The 19,608-nt window shown below is 46.8% G+C and overlaps 2 protein-coding genes across 9 annotated transcripts in view; both read right to left on the bottom strand.

Moving 5' to 3' along the window:
* Positions 1–1,052: 1,052 nt before the first annotated feature.
* DKK1 (dickkopf WNT signaling pathway inhibitor 1) lies at positions 1,053–2,853 on the bottom strand. Its single transcript, XM_067000636.1, has 4 exons — positions 2,503–2,853; positions 2,238–2,394; positions 2,037–2,147; positions 1,053–1,927 (listed from the first exon to the last, which is right to left on the bottom strand). The coding sequence occupies exons 1-4, from the start codon at positions 2,686–2,688 to the stop codon at positions 1,677–1,679; spliced, it is 705 nt and encodes a 234-aa protein (XP_066856737.1). The 5' UTR covers positions 2,689–2,853; the 3' UTR covers positions 1,053–1,676.
* A 1,001-nt stretch (positions 2,854–3,854) lies between these two features.
* PRKG1 (protein kinase cGMP-dependent 1) overlaps positions 3,855–19,608 on the bottom strand; it is a 466,622-nt gene continuing 450,868 nt past the window's right edge. For all 8 annotated transcript variants that reach the window (XM_048069304.2, XM_013171986.3, XM_048069303.2 and 5 more), the window contains 6 exons: positions 17,597–17,738; positions 14,851–15,014; positions 13,592–13,714; positions 13,431–13,493; positions 12,316–12,382; positions 3,855–8,008 (listed from right to left, as the gene is read on the bottom strand). In XM_048069304.2, the coding sequence (XP_047925261.1) occupies positions 7,910–8,008; positions 12,316–12,382; positions 13,431–13,493; positions 13,592–13,714; positions 14,851–15,014; positions 17,597–17,738 (658 nt within the window). In that variant the 3' untranslated portion in view covers positions 3,855–7,909. The remainder of the gene's footprint in view (positions 8,009–12,315; positions 12,383–13,430; positions 13,494–13,591; positions 13,715–14,850; positions 15,015–17,596; positions 17,739–19,608) is intronic.

Genomic DNA, 19,608 nt, shown 5'->3' with positions numbered 1-19,608 from the left:
AGGGAGAGACAGTGCTGTATCTGTAAGGAGAAAAAAACATTAAACCTGGTGATACTATTTTACCATGTTTACTAGGGATAAAATGTGCCACCTCCAGTATCAGAGCTGGACTCATCTGAACAGTCACCCACATCTATTCACAGCCAGGTGCTGTCATTGCTCCAGTACCACTGACTGTTACTGGGAGTAATTGTAATTAGTAATAGGAAGTCTGTTATAGAGCAGTGGTTTCTGTTTTTAATAGTGACTATTTTTTAGAAAGTACTCTAGTTATTTATTTTTAAAGCCTGACATGGTGATTAAAGCCCTAAGATAAAGCCTTTGAATTACAGCCTCATGTATCAGGCTGCTTCAAGCTGTGGCTGCAATGCTGGGAAAATCATGTCCTGAGTGTGGCCCCTGCACGCTGCCAGCTCAACTTGTGCCCTCTGCAAACTCTCCTGCAGGACACGGGGCCGTTACACCCTCAAGTGTCCTCCTGTGGGCTGGGATTTGGCTTAGGGCAGCCACAGCTCTGGCCTCAGCCGCTCTGGGGATAGCGGCTGTCCTTGGTGGCTGCAAATCAAGGGGCGCCAGCGCGTTGGTGTGGTTTAAAGAGCACCAGTGAGGGGTGAGAGAGCTGCAGTTTGGTTCATGTTCCACAATCCCATGCACCAGCACAGTCCCAGAGGTCCCCAAATCAGCAGCGTTAACGCTCCAGGTGCTAGCACTGGTGCTCAGGCTGCACATAACAGACCAAAGGGATGCAGCAGGCTTGGAACTCGTGTGCACACAGGGTGCAGTGCCCCTGAAGCCCCTCTTGCACCCTATCTTGGGCACCACTTTGCCACCCAGTCCAGGCCTAGGGAAAAAGCAGTGCCACGCGTTGGGGCTGCGCAGGGGAGACTCAGGCACGGCTGCGCATCCCCAGCACCTCCCTTGGCTGCCACCATCAACAGGATGGTGGCGTTAAGGACTAGAGGGGTTGGCGAACATTCACACTTGCAGCTTTCCCTCCCACCAAACCATCCCCAAAGGAAGACAACTCATAGCCACAGGCTGCGAGGTGAAGCAAAAAAAAAAACACCAGTTTTTATTGTGCCTGGAGCAGAGAGACCACACGGCTTGGTGCACAGATGGAGATGCTGAGCTCCTGCTCAGCTCGCTGCGGTCGGGGCATGCGGCCCCGCTTGGCGCCAGCGATGCCTCCTTCACTCCCTCCTCACCCCATGTGAAAACCAGGCAGGAGGCGTCCGCCCCGCTCCCCCCCCTCTCTCAGGGTTTCTCCCCCCCGTGCCCGGCGTGGGGCCGCCTCTCCCCTCCCGCAGGCGGCTCAGGCGGGCTTTGAAGAACTCGTTTATTGGCTCGCAAACAGGCGGTCGCATCCGTCGAACTCAATTTAAGACCCAGTGTGTACAAAGTCACAGTCACGGCTTGAAGAGCACAAGGCAGCACCCTCGGAATAATCGTTAAAAGTCCCGGCGTATGTACAGCTAAGTGCCACCTCGAGTATTCACAACACAGTAACGTACTGCAATTAGTCACTTAAAAGTAGTTCCCTAGAGAAACAACCTTCCGCTCCGGCTGCGGGCGCAGGAGGGGAGCCCCCCGCAAGCGGGGCCGGAGTCTGTCCCGTCCGTCTGTCCCATCTGTCCGTCCGTCCCATCCATCCGTCCCGTCGGGGGGGGGGGGGACGCTCAGTGCCGCTGGCAGGTGTGCAGGCGGGAGGCGTCGGGGGGGCCGTGGTCTCGCTGCAGGCGGCACGCCAGCCCCTCGGCGCACTGGCAGCGCTGGAAGATCTCCAGCCCGTGGGCGCCTTTCCGCCGGTGCCTGGTGCACACCTGCCCCTCCCGCAGCACCGGCTTGCAGATCTTGGACCAGAAGTGGCGGGCGCAGCACAGCCCGGCCGCGCAGTCCGACGAGCGCAGGCAGAAGTCCCCCTCCTCACCTGCGGGGCCGAGCGGGGGTCAGGGCGCTGAGCGCCGTCGGGGGGCTCCGGGGCCCCTCGGGACGCGCCCCCCCCCCCCCCCCCCCCCGGGGCTCCCCCTTCCTCTTACCTTTGCGGGCGGGCAGCCAGGCGGGCGCGGGCGTCCGTCGGGGCAGCGCCTCGGCGCCGGTCTCGTCCAGCTCGGCGGCGCCGGGAGGGGGCTCGGGGGGCGTGCAGAGCCCTGCGGGAGGCAGCGCGGTCAGCCGCGGGGTTCGTCCCCCCCTCCCGTTCCCCTCCTGCCCGCCGCCCCCCGGATCCCGCCGCCCCTCACCGTTGCTGCAGGCCGTGCCCGGGCAGCACATGGCGTCGCGCAGGCAGCGCTTGCGGCGTCTCCGGCAGGCGAGGCAGAGCGGGGCGCCCCCGCCGCGGGCCGCCCCCCCGCAGAACTCGTCGGGGCCGCAGTCCTCGTCCTCGGCGCACGGGAAGGGCTGCGGGCGGCACAGCGGGCTCAGCGGGGACCCCCCGGTAAGAGCGGGGCCGCCGCCGGTGCGGGGTCCCCCCCTGTGCCCCCCCCCCATCCCCGTCCCGGCTCCTACCTGCCGGGTGGCGGCCGGCGGAGGTTTGTTGCTGCCGTCGAAGGGCGCGGCGGCGGCGGCGGGGGCGGCGCTGGCGGCCGCCCCCCCCTTGATGGCGTTGGAGCTGAGGGCGCCGCCGGGCGCCGCCGCCCGCCCCGCCGGGGCCGCGCAGCTCAGCGCCGCCAGCAGCGCCACCAGCGCCCGCATCGTCCCGTCCCGTGTGCCGTGCCGTCGGTGCCGTGCCGTGCCGCTCCGTGCCGTGCCGTCGGTGCCGTCCCGTCGGCGCTGCGGCTCCCGCGGCCCCCGAGCAGCGCTACCTGCCCGCCCCGCCGCCGCCTTTATACCCCGGGGGCTGCCTCCTGCGCCCGCCCCTCGGGGAGGCGGCCGCGGCGGCCGCGGATGGGATTTCAAAGGGCCCCGGGGGGCTGTGCCGATGCCCCCCCCCCCCCCCCCCCCCCCGCCCCGCCGCCCCGAGCGCTTCGTCATTGGCCGCCGGCCCGGGAGGGGGATTTCGCAACGACGGGGGCAGCTCCGCGCCCCCCCGAGCACCCCCCTCAGTCCCCCCCCCAGACCCCACCGCCAGATGCGGCCGCGGCTCCACTGTCTGCAGCCTCCCCCCCCGCCCCGTCCCGTCCCCATCCCCGTGCCTGGGAGCCGCCGTGGGGAGCGGAGCCCCCCCCTCAGCCCCCTCACCCCGCTCCTTTGGTCTCCCAGCCCCGCGCCTGCCCGCCCCCCCCCCCCCCCCCCCCCCCCCGGCCCAGCTCCCTTCCTGGCGCCAGCGCAGCTCTGCAGGAAGCTGCAGAGAGCCGGGATGGGGGGAAGAGGAGCCCGCCCCGTCGGGCCCCCCCCGTGCACTCGCCTGACCCCAGCCCGGAGAAGCGGGGCCGGGGGGGGGGCGGGGGGGTCGTCTCTGGGCTCCCTTTGATGCGCGGAGATCAAAGGGGGGAGCCCAAGGGGGACCCTCCCGACCCCCCCAGCTCCCTCGCACCCCCCCGTCGGGGCGCCCCGCACCGCGGCGCCCCCTGGCGGCCCCTCCAGCGCCTCTGCGTGGAGGTCGGGGTTAATTGGAGAGGCTTAATTGGCTTGTCGGGTCGGGCCGGTACCTGCCTTAGGTATGGCCCCAAAGCCCCACCACAAGTAAATGTGTCCGTGTCCCGCCTCCCCCCCCCCCCCCCCGCCCCCCCGCCCATTTGCCGTCGCATCTCGGCTCCTCGGCAGAAAACCCGGAGGGGGATACGAGCCCAGCAGCGGGCTGTAGGCGTCGTGCAACGTTTTGTTTGGCTCTCCCCTCCTGCGTGTCGTCGTAAACCTGAGCAAAAAGTCCGCCTGAGCAGCAGAACTCTCCCAACTGAAGAAAGACAGCAACGCGCTGCTCAAAAGTAATTATTTTTATTTCAACTCTATAAAGTATACAACAGGCACTCGGCAATTACAGCTGCAGGGAAAATACAGAGCAAAACAAAAGCAGTTAAGTTCATGAAAAAAAGTTCTTAAATCTACATCAAAAGAGTGCAACTGGTCGACGACCATCGGATGACAGACAATTTTCTGACGAACAAGAAAACTCTTTTATGTAGAATCCATTGTAAGAAGAAAACTGGAGAAATCAGATTACAAAAAATAAAGGACCAGTGTAAAAACAGCATAAATCGGACTCAGGACGACAGGCAACTCCACACAAAATTTCCCTTTTGCCCGTAGAGCCTGAGGCTGGCCAAGTCCCGGCTTGATGCCTGGCGGCTCAGAGAAAAGGCATCGCTCCCAGGCCGGCTGTGGGGCAGCGCCGGGGCCTTGCCTCCGTGATGGGCTGCATGGGGGGCTGACGGAAAGCACGGATCCTGCTCGGTCGAGGGGCTCAAACGAGCTACTGCGGCATTTCTTGGGGGGCACCCGGTCTCGCCTCAGAGACGCGAGTTGCACGTGGTGGCAATTCACCTTTAGCCGCTCATTGCTTTTTGGGGCGGAACATTTGTCGTGGCTTTTATAAAAGACGGTACGCTGGAGCCGGACTGCACTATGGGCTGGATCTGCACAGCTTAGCGAAACAGGAATACCTGTATACAGACTGATAGGATGTCATATATTAATTTGACCCGCACATACATTTATACATTTCACAGAAATGACTCTGTATCTCATTAACAGATACACAGCTCTGGTACATTTAACAGAAATAAGAGAACGACTTCATCATTTCTGTAATTCATCAATATTATATAATAAAGGCTTATAAATTGTTAGCAGAAAGAACTGTAAAACGCAGCAAGCTAAGAAAGGACAACATTTTGAGGTGTGTTTGTCTTTGTCATGCAGCATAACACCAAATTTGTATTTTTTATAGGATGCCATGGATTTAAGGCACTTGCAACAATGCCAGATAGCTAGTCATGTTCTAAACCTATGGGACAGATGAGTAACAGTACAGTCGACATAAAGTTTAATAATACTGACAATTATGACATTAATTCAAGTCTACTTCGATCTAAAAACATTACATTACAAATAAGAAAATGAAGTAGTAATGCCATGGAACTCTAAATAAAAAGTTATATGTGTACCACAAAATATCAACACGAAAATACCTATTTACATAAATATTTGCTTGTGGTCCTGTTGTTAAATAAGAGTTTGCTATGGATAATGCAGCACTGTAAGAAGCTACAGATCTTCTGTATCTTATGACACCAATCCTAATACGCTTGTTTTAAATACGGCAGCTGATTTCCCCCTGCGCAAATACACCGTTGTCCAATATATTAAAAAAGGAGACAAAGAAAAGACAGTAAGTGGAAACACAGAGGCAATCAGTTGTTGTGAATATATATATATATATTATGCAACTCAAATATATTACTTATAAATGAAGGAGTCTATAATATACATATGCTAAGTATGTCGTTTAAAGGATGCTTAGTAGAAGTGATGGAAGTCGAGTGAGGTGTTTGATGCTGAAACAAATTTATATTCAGTACAGTGCATGCCACACGCTGCAGGTCTTGCGGTGCATGGCACAAGGAAAAACGGATAGGAAGAAAGAAAATAACTCATCAGCCCATTTTAAAACATTCTTCCCATAACGTTTCTGGGTTGCCCCAAAGGGGTCGTGATGCTCCTGGCAACCCTTTGCTCGACAGATAGCTGAATCTCAGCTACTCACTGTGACTGTATTGAGACAAACTCCTCTGTATGTACTTCTGTAGAAAGCCAACAAATGCAACGAGTTTTGTCCTCCAAGGTAGCCACAGCATCGAGTGAAAAAACAGGGGGACGTGAATAACAAACTCAGCTTTCATGCAGCAGGCGCATGACTGCTTGTTTGCTCGGATGACTGGTGACTGTTTTAGCCCTAGTGTTCAGCGTTTGCTTTCAGTCCTTTGGATTGAAAACTAAGTATTTGCTCTGCACGAGTGATTCCTGGTAGGCGTAGTTACTGTCTTTTCCCTACGGTTTTCAAGGCAAACAAATTTTAATATGGTGCTGCACGGGACGGATGAGCAGCAGAAATAACCTGAAGTTATTGTGCGGATGACGTTGCCTCGCCTTTCTGCATAACTATGGAGAAAATTCAGCAGAACAGACTGGGTTTGAAGGGGTCTGCGGTGACCGAGCTCTTTAGGTTGCTGGCAAGCAGCAGACATTGTTGATGCTGTCAAAGAAGTGGAGGAAACATCTTTTTCGTATGTTCTATTAAGACTATGGAAGTCACTTCCATTAGGAACACAGAAAAGATTTAGCGTTGGAGAAATAATTTTTTACCATTAAAGCATATGTTTTCTGCACACTATGCAAAAATGGTCAGCAAAAGTTGATCTTTTGACTTCCAGGATATGTAACCGCTCTTGACAACTCTGAGATGAAATGGGGCAGCATTTGCTAATTTGGGGCAGGGTCTGTTAGAAAGCTGACGTTTCTTGTTGGTACGACGGGATAAACTTTTAGACCCGTGTACAATGCAACGAGTAGGCATACAGGACAGTATTGCCTTCTTATGTCTGTATAAACCAGAAGAGACTTCGCTAGAGCAAAGGAAAAGCAGTGGAAGTCAGGGGAAGAAAAGCATGCATGCACCAACATCCTTCTCCCTGGCTTTTTTTTCATACAAGCTGACCCAACTCTGGCCATCCCCATGCCTTAAATGTGGTCACCGGGGTCTTGGTACGCTGGCGATAAGGTAGACTGGTAACTCTTACAAAACAAACCCACACGAAATATCAGATTTCCGCTAAATTCCACTGACTTTTCTGTAGAGCTCCTTCCAACTTAGTTTGCTGAGACGTTAGGATTACATTTTTATAGGCAATATTAAAAACAGAGCCAGCAAACTGGCCCTCCATCACATTTTATATTCTTTTAATTAGCTTTGTAATAAACATGGAAGAGATGCAGACACGGAGATGTAAACTCATCTGTTCTAAGAACATGATGGAGAATGATGCCTCTTGCTACATATTTCTGAAATGGTGGTTGACTGAATAGGTATATTCACAGATGAAGGATGTACGTAGCACCTATAAAGTACATTACGGGTCTTATATTTTCCCTTTGGGTTCTAAAAAGGTAAAAGTTAAGCTTAGTTTTATGTCTAATAGCTAATCAGTAAGACCAGTTGGCTGCTGTCGCTTTATTATAGGACCATTATTTAAGCACTATTTTATAAGTAAAATGGATAATTTTATGATTTCTTTCCATGCATTTATGTTTTTGTACCAAAGGAAAGGAAAAAAGGAAACATCGTGTTACGTTATGTTCTCAGCTGTATGAGAGAAGCGACCCATATCTGCCTTAACAGGATCTAGAGCAGTTGTGCTTTTGTTTTACCAGATTAAATAAAAATTCTCTGAAAGAAAGAGGAAAAGTAACATTCATTCTTGTCATGAACACTGCTTGGAAAGAAAACGGACAAATTTTACCACTGCTTCGACATGAACTCTTCGATCAGTACCGTTGCTGTCCTCCTTTGTTCCTACACTGGCCAACAGCAGAAGACCTACCCAGTCTGGAGTGTGGGAGAAGCCCAGATCCTGTACTGTATTTACCTACAGCACTTAATAAATTACTATTGATCCTACTGGTAAAGCCAGTACCTTGCAGCTAGAATGAAGTGTGTTTTACACTACGTATCTTTCAACTTTTGTAATTAGAGCGTAGCAAGATCATTGCAGTGATAGAAAACATGTTTCTTTACTGGTGAAAGGCTTTGCGTCAGGACCACCATGTCAACTGCTATATTAAGTTTGAACATAAAACATGAAGAGCACTATTGTCATCTAAGCAATAAGTCCTAATGCCACTGTAGTTACTGTAGCAGCATCAATCAAGGCATCATGGTGACCCCGAGCACGAATCCTCCCCAGTTCTTTCGGTTTCGCTGGCAGCCATGTCCCAGGAAGCTGTCTTCAGCAAGGCAGAAGCAGGTAAGAGAAATACATTAAAAATCTATGTCCCATCCTGAGTTGTCGTCAGGGGGTGGTTCATCACTGTCCTCAGGGAAGCTGTCAAAATTGCTTGTGTCTGTTGGAGATGCAACCTGTGGAAAGGACAGAGTGACAAGACGGGGACCATCATCAGAGCTGTTTTTTGGACCTCTACAGACCTCTTCACCTCACAATGATGATCATGCCAAAGAATTCAGTGGGCATTTTTTTTTTTTTGGTTCTTTTTATTTACTCTAGTCCCAGGGATATAGCTATGGTGCTGGTCAGAAAATGCTAACTGCAGCAAGCAAGGTGTGGCAGTAGAGAAGTTTTGCATTCAACAACTTTTTGCTGAATCCCAGGAGGACTTTCCACAAAATCCCCACTGGTTTTGTACTGTCTCTAAAGACCCAGGCCCTCTAGCGCTCTGCCTCAAGGTGAATTTTTCCACCCATTGGAATAAAGTTGGCAGAAAAGACTTGAAAAAGCCCCATGTTCCAGGAGCACCTTTCTTCCCCAAAGCCCAAGATTTCCAATTTATGGCTTCAGGATCCTGAATCTGAGGTTGTCAGCTGGGCCTCTGGTGCCTTCTAGCTTCCTGACAAGTATTCCACTGCCTACAGAGCCAACCAGACAAACCGATATTCCTAGGATGTTTCTGAATTTCCAATGATCAATTTTGACACAAACAACTTTGTTCTAAGCTACAGTGCAAACAACCATGACCACTTACAAGGAAGCAGAGAGCCTGAGTTTCAGCTAAGGTTTGTGAAGGCCAAGTAGAATTACTTTTTAGGAAATAATGTCATTTAAAAGCTACTGTAACTAGATGGTTTCTATTTTTTTTTTTGCTTCATGAAGATAATTGAAACTTTCTTATTATGAGACCTTGGTACATCCAATGCAATTGAAATAAATGAAACAATGCAAAAAGAGACCAGCAGTTCCCTACAGGCCAAAATAATCAGGGTCATACTGAAGGAGTACGTTGAGCTGTAAAGTAGCCAGTGCAGACTGGAGAGGACAGCACTTGCTGTAGCAGTACTGCGTAGGAAATGCTTGCCATATTTTTTTCCCAACCTACAGTCCAGGAGACATATTTGATGCTGGATAACTGCTCAGCTGCATCAGAATTTACCCATGGCTGATAATGTCTTGGGGAAGAATCAAACTCCTTGCATACTCAACTCACTGTGAAAAAAAAAAGAACACTTTATACTGGATTTGGTATTTTTTTTATTTTTTTTGAGTTACCTGGGTCTGCTTACTTTGTTGAGTTGGAGAACCTTCATCTTTAGGGTCCTCACCCCTGGTGGGCTCTGAGTTTGCTTTCCTTCATGGCCCTTGTGCTGGACCCTGTCTCTCTTTTTCTCTCAGCCCACCCCTATGCGAGTTCTCCCTTTGGGAGAAGAACTGAGGGATGTATGCACAAGATAACAGCCACCAAAGCAGAAGAGATGCAGCTGGTGTGGCCATTCACAACTTACGCGCATGACCTGTAGCTTCTTGCAAAAACCCCTCAGCAGTGACGCAGAATGCATAAGTGGACTGCATGGGGTGAAAGCATCTGTGGAGCTCCCCTGGGTTCCTCTGCAGATGTCTACACTGAGAGCATCTGGCAGAGCTGGCACAGTCATTTGAACTAGGTGAAACTTTATGGGAATTAAGTCCTGTTTTTGGAGATGGGTTCTATTTTGCCTTCATCTGACAAAATAAAAAGGCTGAGTATATCCAAGACAATTGTAGAGTGTTTTTTTTTTTTCTTAGAAGAAATATGATCTAGAGAGAAAGGCTGCATGAGTTGTCACTCTGCTAACTGATATTATGTGTTGCTACTGCTGTTGGGCATGACTCTCCACAGCTCCGTGTCACCCGTATGTGGCCTGCGGTCCTTCATGATCAGAGAAATGGGAACAAAAGTATTTCTCAATGCCCTCTCCAGCCAAGAAGGGATACTCCAGATATATCTCTTGTCCAACCCAGAGGGTAAAGCGCAAACATTGGTATCATCTGCCTGGTCACTTGCCAGCGTAAGAGCTTGTGATGAATTATGGTGAAGAGATCTGCATGTCTTTGTCAAAAACAAGAGCCATGATGCAAGACAGCACATCTTTGGAAGAGTCAAGAAGGAGTAACTTTTCAGGACAGCTTCCATCACAGATTTTTAATCTGTGGTATCAAAGCTCAGCTGCTCCCCAAAGCAATGTTCTAGCAGCAGATCTACCCTAAAATCCTGTGGATCGAGGGCTAAGGAGTAGGTTTTGATTGTCTCAGTGGTAGTACACAACTGTTGATGAGTGTTAAAGAGCTGTGAAAGGCCTATTTCTGAAAACAAAACAAAAGCTAGTCTCTATGTTTAGCCCTTCTGGCTCCTTTCCAGCTAGGGAGGAGAGGTGCAATGACTGAAGGAAAAACTAATTTCTTCCCCTAGAGCTACATAATTTTGGTCACTTTGCAGATACGGCCATTACTGAGAGTTGGGTCTTCTGTCAAAGCAACTGAGCTCATTGAGGAAAACAAGACTGACAAAACAGGACGGACAGCTTCAGGGTTGAAAAACTGTCAGCGAGGTTCACTAGTTAATGGAGGCACATTTTGTAGAGGATATCAAGAGTATGTCCAGAAAAGATATTCGTCCTAAGAATTCTATAAAGAAGAGTTGTGCTGCTTTGGGACTGGGGCAGTGTACGGCTGTCGGCACTGATAAGTTGCCCTGGAAGAATGGTTGAGTCTTCAGAAGAGGGAAGGATGCTCCTGTCTTATTTTGGACAGCCCTGATGGTGGTCAAAGAGATCACCAAAGGGATGGTGGTGTGCTGGCAGCAGATCACTTTTGGGACCATTGCAGACATGTCCCTGGTAGGATGGCACCAGACCCAGGAATATACATCCCAATGATGCCAAGAAAGACCCTTTCCTGATACCGTGTTGGACCTTTGTGAAAAAGCTGAAGAAGCGTGACCTGTGCAAAACAGGCTAGAGAATGGCCTCTGAGCAATGCCAAAAAGAGTAGAAACAATTTCTGGTGGTAGAGCAATGTCATGGAGAAATTCATGCCCGTAGAGAGTAGATATTATTGAAGTCACTGCTGTGGGTTGTTCTATCTGAGGGTTAGATATGCAGGGCTGATACATACATTGGGTAAAAGCAGTATTGCAAATGCCCTTGCTAACTAAAAAATCCACTAAAAAAATAGAAAAAAATATTTGGGCATTTTCATCTACACTGGCATCCTGCAGAGAGCACAGGCAAACCAGGAATTGAAACTGGACATAAAGGAGTAAACTTGATTTCACTGACTTAAAATATGGTGAACAAGTTAACAGTTATTGGAAAATTAATAGCTATTAAAATCAGCTTAACAGAAAAAAGAACACGCAATTTTGATTTACAAAATATTTACAAGCTGTTTGGTGATCCTGCTTTAGGCAAACATTTACAAAGTCCTGATTTCTCCTGCTGCCTGTGACTGACTTCTGTAGTCCATAGGGCAAAAGGGGGACACAAAACCTCCTTGCTCTTTCATAGCCGTTAAGAAAACTTTGGGATGGCAGATTCAGCCCCGGAGCTGTGCCTGCTGTTGCTGCAGAAGGTACAGGACCACAGACAGACTGAGCAAAGGGGTGCAATTAAATACGATTGCTAATGTCATTCTCTCACTGATCCATTGGGAGAGGCACGGAGAGAAAGGGATTAAATTGAAACAAGGAGGAGAGGCTGCCGAACAGAAGGGGCCAAGGTAATTTCTATCAGCTAATCCTGTTTGGTTTCTCTTTGCAGCAGGCTTTGTGGGTAAAGAGCTCACAAAGACATCAAAGGAAGAGCTTTGCTGCAAAGGAAAATGAGTAGAGCTGTCCCTCCGAGTCTGCTCCCAGTTAAACATAAACTAGTCAGTAACAGGGCTTTTCATGTAAGACACGGATGCAGGAAAAAAGGGTAAAAAGCACAAAAGAAAAGACAGAAGGAAAGGTTAATGCAAAAGAAAGGGAGATGGCATACAAATCCCACTTGCCCATCAAAAACAGGAATAAAGGAGAAAGAAAGAGGACACATCTGAGAAAAGGGGTGAAAGTAGCAGCTCTCTGCTGGAATGTGAAAAGTACATGAAGAAAAAAATGCAGCAGGTGAAAAAGAGAAGAAAACATAATAGTGAGTGATTCTGCCTGGGCAGCAAAGAGCATTTCATCACAGTCATGCCCTAAATGACTTCCACTGGAAGAGAATGCCAGGAGATGAAGTATAGATGAAAATGTCCCTAAATGGACTTTTTATATAGGGTTTTGCTCAATTTTGTTCTCTGACCAGCATATTCAGATGAAATAAAGCACATGCTAACTATAGTGTATTAGTGCCTGAAACTCCCAAAATTCATGTTAAAGAGACAATTGCTTGGGAAAGAGAAATGAAGTAGTAAAACTTACACTTGGTATTATAGGAGGTGTCAGTGTCCCTTTTCGTAACCCTTCCCAGTTAAAGCCTTCAAACCATCTAGAAAGGAGAGAATAATAAAGCATGTCGGGAAGTTAGACATATGGCTAAAATATCACAAAATGAAATTTAAATTGCTTAAACAGTGCGTTTTAACTCCTGCAGACATGTTCTTCAAATGGTCTAATTAGCCTTAATTATTTTTCCTGTCATGTTTATATACGCTTTCTCGGCTGAAAATGGATTGTGTGTCACAACCCAGTGGTGATACCATGGCAAGTACAAGTTACAAATGCTCAGAAGAAAACTGTTCCTCACTGCAGGTGTCCTGGCATCTGCTCTTTCCTTCCTATATGGCCAGTCCGTGCCATATGAGACCCCTAATGTCCTTGCTTTGTATGAGATTGGATGCTCCAGCCTGCACAGGGATGCTCTCTTCCTGGTTTGGGCACCTCAGGTTTTCTTGGGCTAAGGCAGCTCAGGCAGAAGGGTGAGCCCTGAGCTGAGCTCACCCTCAAAATGTCCCTCCAATGCATTTGTATTGCTTTGGGGATGGGAGCAGAGAAGGACGAGCACAGATGGAAGAGGTAACCTGCCTCTGCGGTGGTCCCTAACTTGTTTTTTTTTCCTCTCAAGCAGTGTGGAAACTCTTCAGTAAATTTCTGTAGCAAAACAGAGCTTATGTAACACCACTTAAGAACTCTCTCCCATCGGATCAAGAGGTTTGATGAATTAACATTATGGGTAGAGAGAAAGTTTGCTGGGGGTGGAGGGGAGAGAAATGGAGGAAAACCTTGGAAAATGATTCTGCAAACCAGAGAAATCCAAGCAGGCAGTGGCTGAGTTGGATTGTTTCCAAATGCTCTTCTGCATTCGAGTAATTACAGTGTAATGGTCAACGTGCAATGTGTTTTGGTCATAGGCAAGGCTAGAAACGATACCAAAACACAGGAAAAAAACATCCAACGCAAACTCAATTACAATTTAAAACATACTTGAAGGGAAAGGCCAAAGGAGTTTAAGAAAAGTGAGTCTGGCAGAAAATGGAAGTGTTTGAAATGCATGTTTCTGTGGGTTCAAATGGTGGATGGCTGGGGAATACACTTACTTGTGCTTTTGGATATCTTTCACTCCATTTTTCAAGTTCCCTAATCTTTCTGATGGATTGTCCCTATAAAATGAATAACAAATTAGGTTACTTTCTTAATCCTTCTGAACAACTCATTTCTTTGCAAATAAGAGAGAGGTGATTATATTTTATGCATTTACCTGCATAGTTTTTTAATTAAATTAGCAGCATTTTTGGCAATCTTCTTTGGAAATTCGATCATGTCAATTCCCCTTAATATGATATTATAGGTCTTCATGGGGTCTGGGCCTGAGAAAGGGGGACTTCAGAGGGGAGAGAAAAAAAATGTTAAAAGTTTGTCTTTAAAATAGCATTAAAGATTGATAAAAAACAAAACAACAACAACAACTACCAAGCAAAACAGAGTACTCTACTGTGAAATGAGGAAAGGTAGGTGACAAATAGGAATGGTTTGCTTTGTATGATCTTAACCAATTCTCAGCCAAGGTGCTTTAATGGTGTCGGAATTTAAGTGATGCTGGCTGGAAGAAAGTACCTACGAGCAAAGTAATGTTTTCTGGAGCAGCACATGCCAAATCTTGTTTCCATGAAGACCCATGTCCCAGCAGCCTGGGGAACAAGGGTCCTAGATTTGCTCACTGGCTTATTCTCAATTTGATGTTGTGACATGCTTTCAGTGGGGATTAAGGCTTCCATTGGTTTAACGGAACAGGGACAAGTTCACTGAAGAACAGCAGTATGTGAACAAAGAGCCCCTAAAGGCAGATGCTACAATTTGCTTGCTTTGGGCTGAACTACCAGGCATGTGCTCCTGCAAGGTGGCAAGACGTGAGGTCCCAAACACAAAATAGGCTTCCACTGTCTTGGGTCCATCCCCAGAGCTGCTATGCAGCTTTAGGTGATGGATCTTTTTCACACTCTTTGTATCTTTGGTGGATGAGGTGAAGAAGTGCAAGGAAGCCAAAACTGTCAAAATATGCAGTAATGTATGCATTCAACTTTTGCATCTAAACTAAATAAGGGAAAGGGTGGATATAGGGTCTCAGGCTCTCATAGTGTCAACTCTACCTCCTCCTTTTCAGATGTGCAGCATCCCACTACTGCATCTCCTCAGCTGAATTACAAACCCTTTCCCTGCCATGTTCAGCTCATTCTCAGTTTACAGGAGCCTGGGGACAAAAATGAGGGTGGAGTTCTGGTGACATGTCACAGCATTTCCTAAAAAGCCTGTTCATATCTTGCCATTTGAGAGATCTGCATGGAAACTGTGATTTAAAATGGAAAACTAATTATTAGGTTCAGCAGCACAATGTTCAGGCTTCACTGTGCCATTACAGCACATGCCTGCTCTGAATCTTCCCCGTCATCTAATCAGGGTGACAATGGCAGAAATATTCGGATCTCTTTTCGGCAGCTGCGCCAGCTCTGATGCCCATACCTGCCAGTCAGGAGTTCATACATTAGGATTCCCAGTGACCAGTAGTCTGCTGAAATGTCATGACCTTTGTTCAGGATGATCTCGGGGGCTACGTACTCTGGAGTTCCACAAAAAGTCCATGTTTTCTTTCCAAATCCTATTTTCTTTGCGAAGCCAAAATCAACCTGTGAAAGGAGGAGAATAGCATCAGGGCAGAGCAAGAGAGGGAATTTCAGCCATGCACTCGGTTCCTCTTGAAGTGAAGCAATGCAGAAAGAAGATTTCCTTATGGGAATATTATTGCAATGAAAACATCGTGGGTTGTTCAAGAACCAGACAACTGCAGTGATCTTTTTGCTGATTTACCCTTCATAATGCAAAAAAGAAGATTCTTGTGAGAGAAGAAGAACAAATGCCAACACTGAGCATTTCTTGGAACATGTAACTTCACATCATTTGCAGATCAAGTTGTTTTGTTGTTGTTGTTGTTGTTTTAAAGTCCTAGCTTTTACCTGAGCAAGAGCTATTCAGGCTAAATACAAGATCATGGCAGCATCTGCTGAGAAGTTCAGATTTCTATTCCAATCCAAAGAGTGTTGTAATAACAATTTATTTGAAAATGATGCAACATGCTGGTGGGATCACAAGCCTCAATGTACCCTTATAGCAGTACCCCTGTGGCACACCAGAGCATGCTACAGGCAGTTGTGGAAAATGAGACTACACAGGGAACCAAAGCTGTTCTTTGGGGCCTGAGAAGAGCTCAGGCTAATAGGCTTAGTGTATTTTTAGCTCTGCCCTCCCCTGCCTCGGTGCTGTGCTTGCCCAGAGCTGTGGTCTGTAGCACACTCTGCTGTCCCTTGATGGCTGTGAAATGCTCCTACACCTTCCTCCACTAGTCAGGGACAGCACATCAGTATTGCCATCCTGAATGGTCACAAACCCACAAGAAGGATCAGTCATGCTGTGGAATCTGTGATACTTCCTGTGCTACCAAAGATGGGTCCAAGGAGATCAAAATGTCTAAGGAGCTGGGGGCTGGTGATGGGAACAGCAGACCCTGGTCCAGATCCTACTCGGGTGGAGAGAAGGACAGTCTGGCACCTAATCTACCTCTATCATCTGACACCTTGCTGGAACCCTCAGCTTCAGTGAAATGCTGTAGAGGATTTATTCTTCTGTTATTCATTAAACTTAGTATCATGGTGACACATGGTGGCTGCCACAAGGCTGTAAAGGCCCATAATGGTGATGGTCTGACTTACCACTCCCAAAGACTGACATCCTCTCCCTGACTGACTGACTCCCAGGTTTCCCTTCTCAAAGGCAGGGAAGAGTCCCCCATCCAGGAGACAGAGATGTTGCCCCATTGTGAGCCTCATGGATGGAGTCAGCCCCTCTTGGACACAGCTCTTTTAGGGTTGTGTCATCCCATCCTTCACTGATGGTTTCCCAAGTGCCCAGATCCCCATTAATTAGAAAGAGGGGTTCCCCAAAAGGGGTGGGACAGCACCTCCTACCAAGGACAGTCTTTCTTTTCTTCTCCCCTCTCCATGGGTTCACAGAGACTTTTTCAGTCTTCAGACTTTCTGAGTGTACTTTATTTGCAGGACACCTCTACATTGATTTTTGATTCAAAAAAACAATATACATGAACAGTTCAATACAGTGAAATCCATCAGCAACACTTTAATGTGGGGAGTGGAGATCTAACACAGGTGCTCCCATCCTGGTTTGAGGAGGTGGATGTTGTAGAAGGACAGCACTGAGGAGCACCATGACACTCTGGGAAGAGCAGGTTCAGGGAGAGCCTTCAAGAGTCACTTCAGAGGAGTTGGCACAGATCAGTCAGGTTTGTCATCAGTGCTAAAGCACAAGTGGCTTTAGCCACTTAAAAGTGTCTGCTACTACCCAGAATGGCAGTACACAGGACATGGATACAATTTGATTATGCACGTTTTTCCTGATAGATAATGAAAAGAATACAAAGCTGAAGGACAAAGAGCATGCAGGGACTCCTACAGAAATGGTGCTAATGATGCAATATGTGAATTGCTACAATGAACAAATGTAACCTCTTCCATGAAAAGTTATAACTTGCAGACATTATAATGCTACCAAAAGTAAAGACAAACCAAATTCCAATCCCCTTGCTAAAGCAAGAAGCGGAATCAGCTACAGTTCAGCAACAGAGTCTGACGATCCAGAGCAATTAAAAATAATAATTTTGTGCCATGACAAGGTCATGGTTAACACTTCCATTAAGAATGATGCTTTTTTTTGCTTATACAAAGGAACTTATTCAGAAACAATAGTTTGCAAAAAAAATTTCACCTGACACCTATGAAGCTCACAAATGCAAGTCCTCTCCATCTCCTAACGATATCCTTTTGTCTTTCAGTAGCTCCAAAACAACTAGATGGATTTCTCCAGATGCTCTTCTCTAAATGCTTCCAGACTGCTGCCCTGAATTTCAAATGTTAGCCAGAATTAGCGTTTTCCAGCTCAGCTACAGCCTCACTCTGCTGGAGGCTGGGAAAACATCCCAGTGATGAGTGACGATATTCTGGCCCTGATCGTATCTCAAAATTTACTGATGGCCACCATCAGAGACTGGACCTTGGGTTGTGTGGACTTTTTTCTGACCCTCTGTGGATAATTCCATCTTCTCTACCCGTAACACTACTTGTCCAGTACTAGAAGACAGGAATGGCGTCTTTAATTTAAATATTTTTTTTTGGCAAAACCAGACATGGCAGGCACTTACCAGTTTGGCATAACCTCGATGATCCAGAATGAGGTTTTCTGGCTTGAGGTCCCTATAAATTATTCCTTTGGAATGCAAATATGCAAAAGCTTCGACTACGCATGCCGTGTAAAACCTGGTTGTCGAATCCTCAAATGAACCTCTGTGTAAAACAAGAAAGAGAAAGATGATAAAGTGATTTCTAGGTACAGGACTGAGCTGTTTCTACAGGTCATTATCACCATCATGGACATAAAGTAAGGGCTTGATTTTTGCAAGAGGTGAGCTATTCTAGCTGTAGTTAACCTATATTTATTCTACCTAGAGCAATTCTTTATATTTAGAATTTCTTTTTCTTAACAGCCTAAAACTGTATTGTAAGCTGATCCAATCTCTTTCCTTTCTGGACTTCATCTTACTGTTAAAATATCCATATGGTCCAGTAGAATCACCCAGTACCTGGAAAATGACTGCTGCTAAACTGACTTTTTCAGATAAATTTACATGTATTTCTATTTTTTAAGTTAGCTTCTTTGCCTTCAATTGACATTCATATCAAATGTTTAAATCTAAAATACTCTAATTTTTATTTTATATTTACATCTTTTAGAATTGAAATTTATAAGTAAGTGTCTTCTATGTAAAAGGTGATTTCTTTATTAGAATCTTTGACTTTTAGGCGCTGAAAGGATTTTGAACTGTGAAGATCAAGAACTCCCATACTCATGTTCATAACTGCGACAAAAGACAGAAAAAATGCATTTGCTGGGACTTGAAGTGTTAATCGTAAATTCAGCATTAAGTGTGCTTTCTGATCCTCATTTGAGTACAAGTTTGTAAGCAGTTTTCAAAAGCAAAGTATATTCTGCTACCTGCCTTGAGCTTCTGGCTGGAGCAGATTGAGCTCAGAAGCGCATCTAAGCTAGGTGGCAGCAGAACCACAATTTAAAGCTAAGAGAATTGAAGATGGAATTATCAGGCTCTGACAAAGATGAAGGATACATTCTAGCACCTGCTAACTTTGCTACTCTTCTCCTTTTAATGGTCCAGAGAAGGCATGGTTATGGGAGAAGGAAAAATTATAAAAATTCTGTATGGATAATTAATTAAAAATAATTTCATACATGTTTTTTGATCAATCTTTCCAATGCATTTCTTTCACTTTCCAAATTTAATTAAATCATGTTTCAATTATGATTCTATTGCATATTTATATGTGATTGCTCGCACACTTCCCTGCCCTGCCGTTGTGTTATGTGTACGAACCATGTACACCCGCACAACCCACATTCCACCTGCCTCCTGCCTACACACACAAAACAAAAACAAAACACTGCAAGGTCAAATCCTCCAAAGACAGGAAATACCAGGACCACATTTGCTTGTGCATTACGATGCAGTATTTAATTACATGCTTTCAGACTATTTTTTCCATGGCACTTCTATGCCCCAATCACGTAATGCTAAGCTATAGGTTCAATGCATGATCCTGTGTCCCACGTTGACGAATGGCCCTTAATATAGCTGGACCCAACCCCCACAAAGAATTATTGATTTCCTCCTGAGATTTCCTGTGGTCTTCATTGCTATTATACCTGACTGCTTCATAAGCATTAAGAAATGTTAATAGATATGGTTTATTATGGTTTATGGCTTATTGCAATGTCTCTGTGACAGATGTGGAGGCTGCTATTCATAGTCGGGGGGACAGAATTTCATACACTGAAATGAAAAATGCAGGTCTTTCGACAGGATGGGAAATACTGATTTCTCTGAAGTCTTCGAAGGACTTTGCATTTTTTACTTCTAAATTGCACTTTCCCATGGATTTTATTCGCAAATGTGATATCTGATTAATGCCACTAATTTTTTTAAGTCCACAGTTAAGGCCAGGTCAGCAATGCATAAAGGTGCTATGCTGGAAGGACTGTATCTCTCAACCATATCTTGCAAGTCTACAGTGAGAGTGAAATCACCACTGCATCTACTGCAACCCCTGGTTGCACCCTGCAGGGTCACTGCCTGCCTTCATA

Source organism: Anser cygnoides, chromosome 7 (genome assembly GCF_040182565.1).
Source record: "Anser cygnoides isolate HZ-2024a breed goose chromosome 7, Taihu_goose_T2T_genome, whole genome shotgun sequence".
NCBI classification, from domain to species: domain Eukaryota; kingdom Metazoa; phylum Chordata; class Aves; order Anseriformes; family Anatidae; genus Anser; species Anser cygnoides.
Note: the sequence above shows the minus strand (reverse complement) of the source record. Positions and strands in the feature narration are given on the sequence as shown.

What these genes read in the sequence shown, in the direction of transcription:
- DKK1 (XM_067000636.1), bottom strand. Translation starts at nt 2,688, where the DNA reads ATGCGGGCGCTGGTGGCGCTGCTGGCGGCGCTGAGCTGCGCGGCCCCG. An exon ending in CGCCGGCCGCCACCCGGCAG is followed by an intron (nt 2,395 to 2,502) that starts GTAGGAGCCGGG and finishes TGCCGCCCGCAG; the next exon opens with CCCTTCCCGTGCGCCGAGGA. An exon ending in CTGGCTGCCCGCCCGCAAAG is followed by an intron (nt 1,928 to 2,036) that starts GTAAGAGGAAGG and finishes TCGGCCCCGCAG; the next exon opens with GTGAGGAGGGGGACTTCTGC.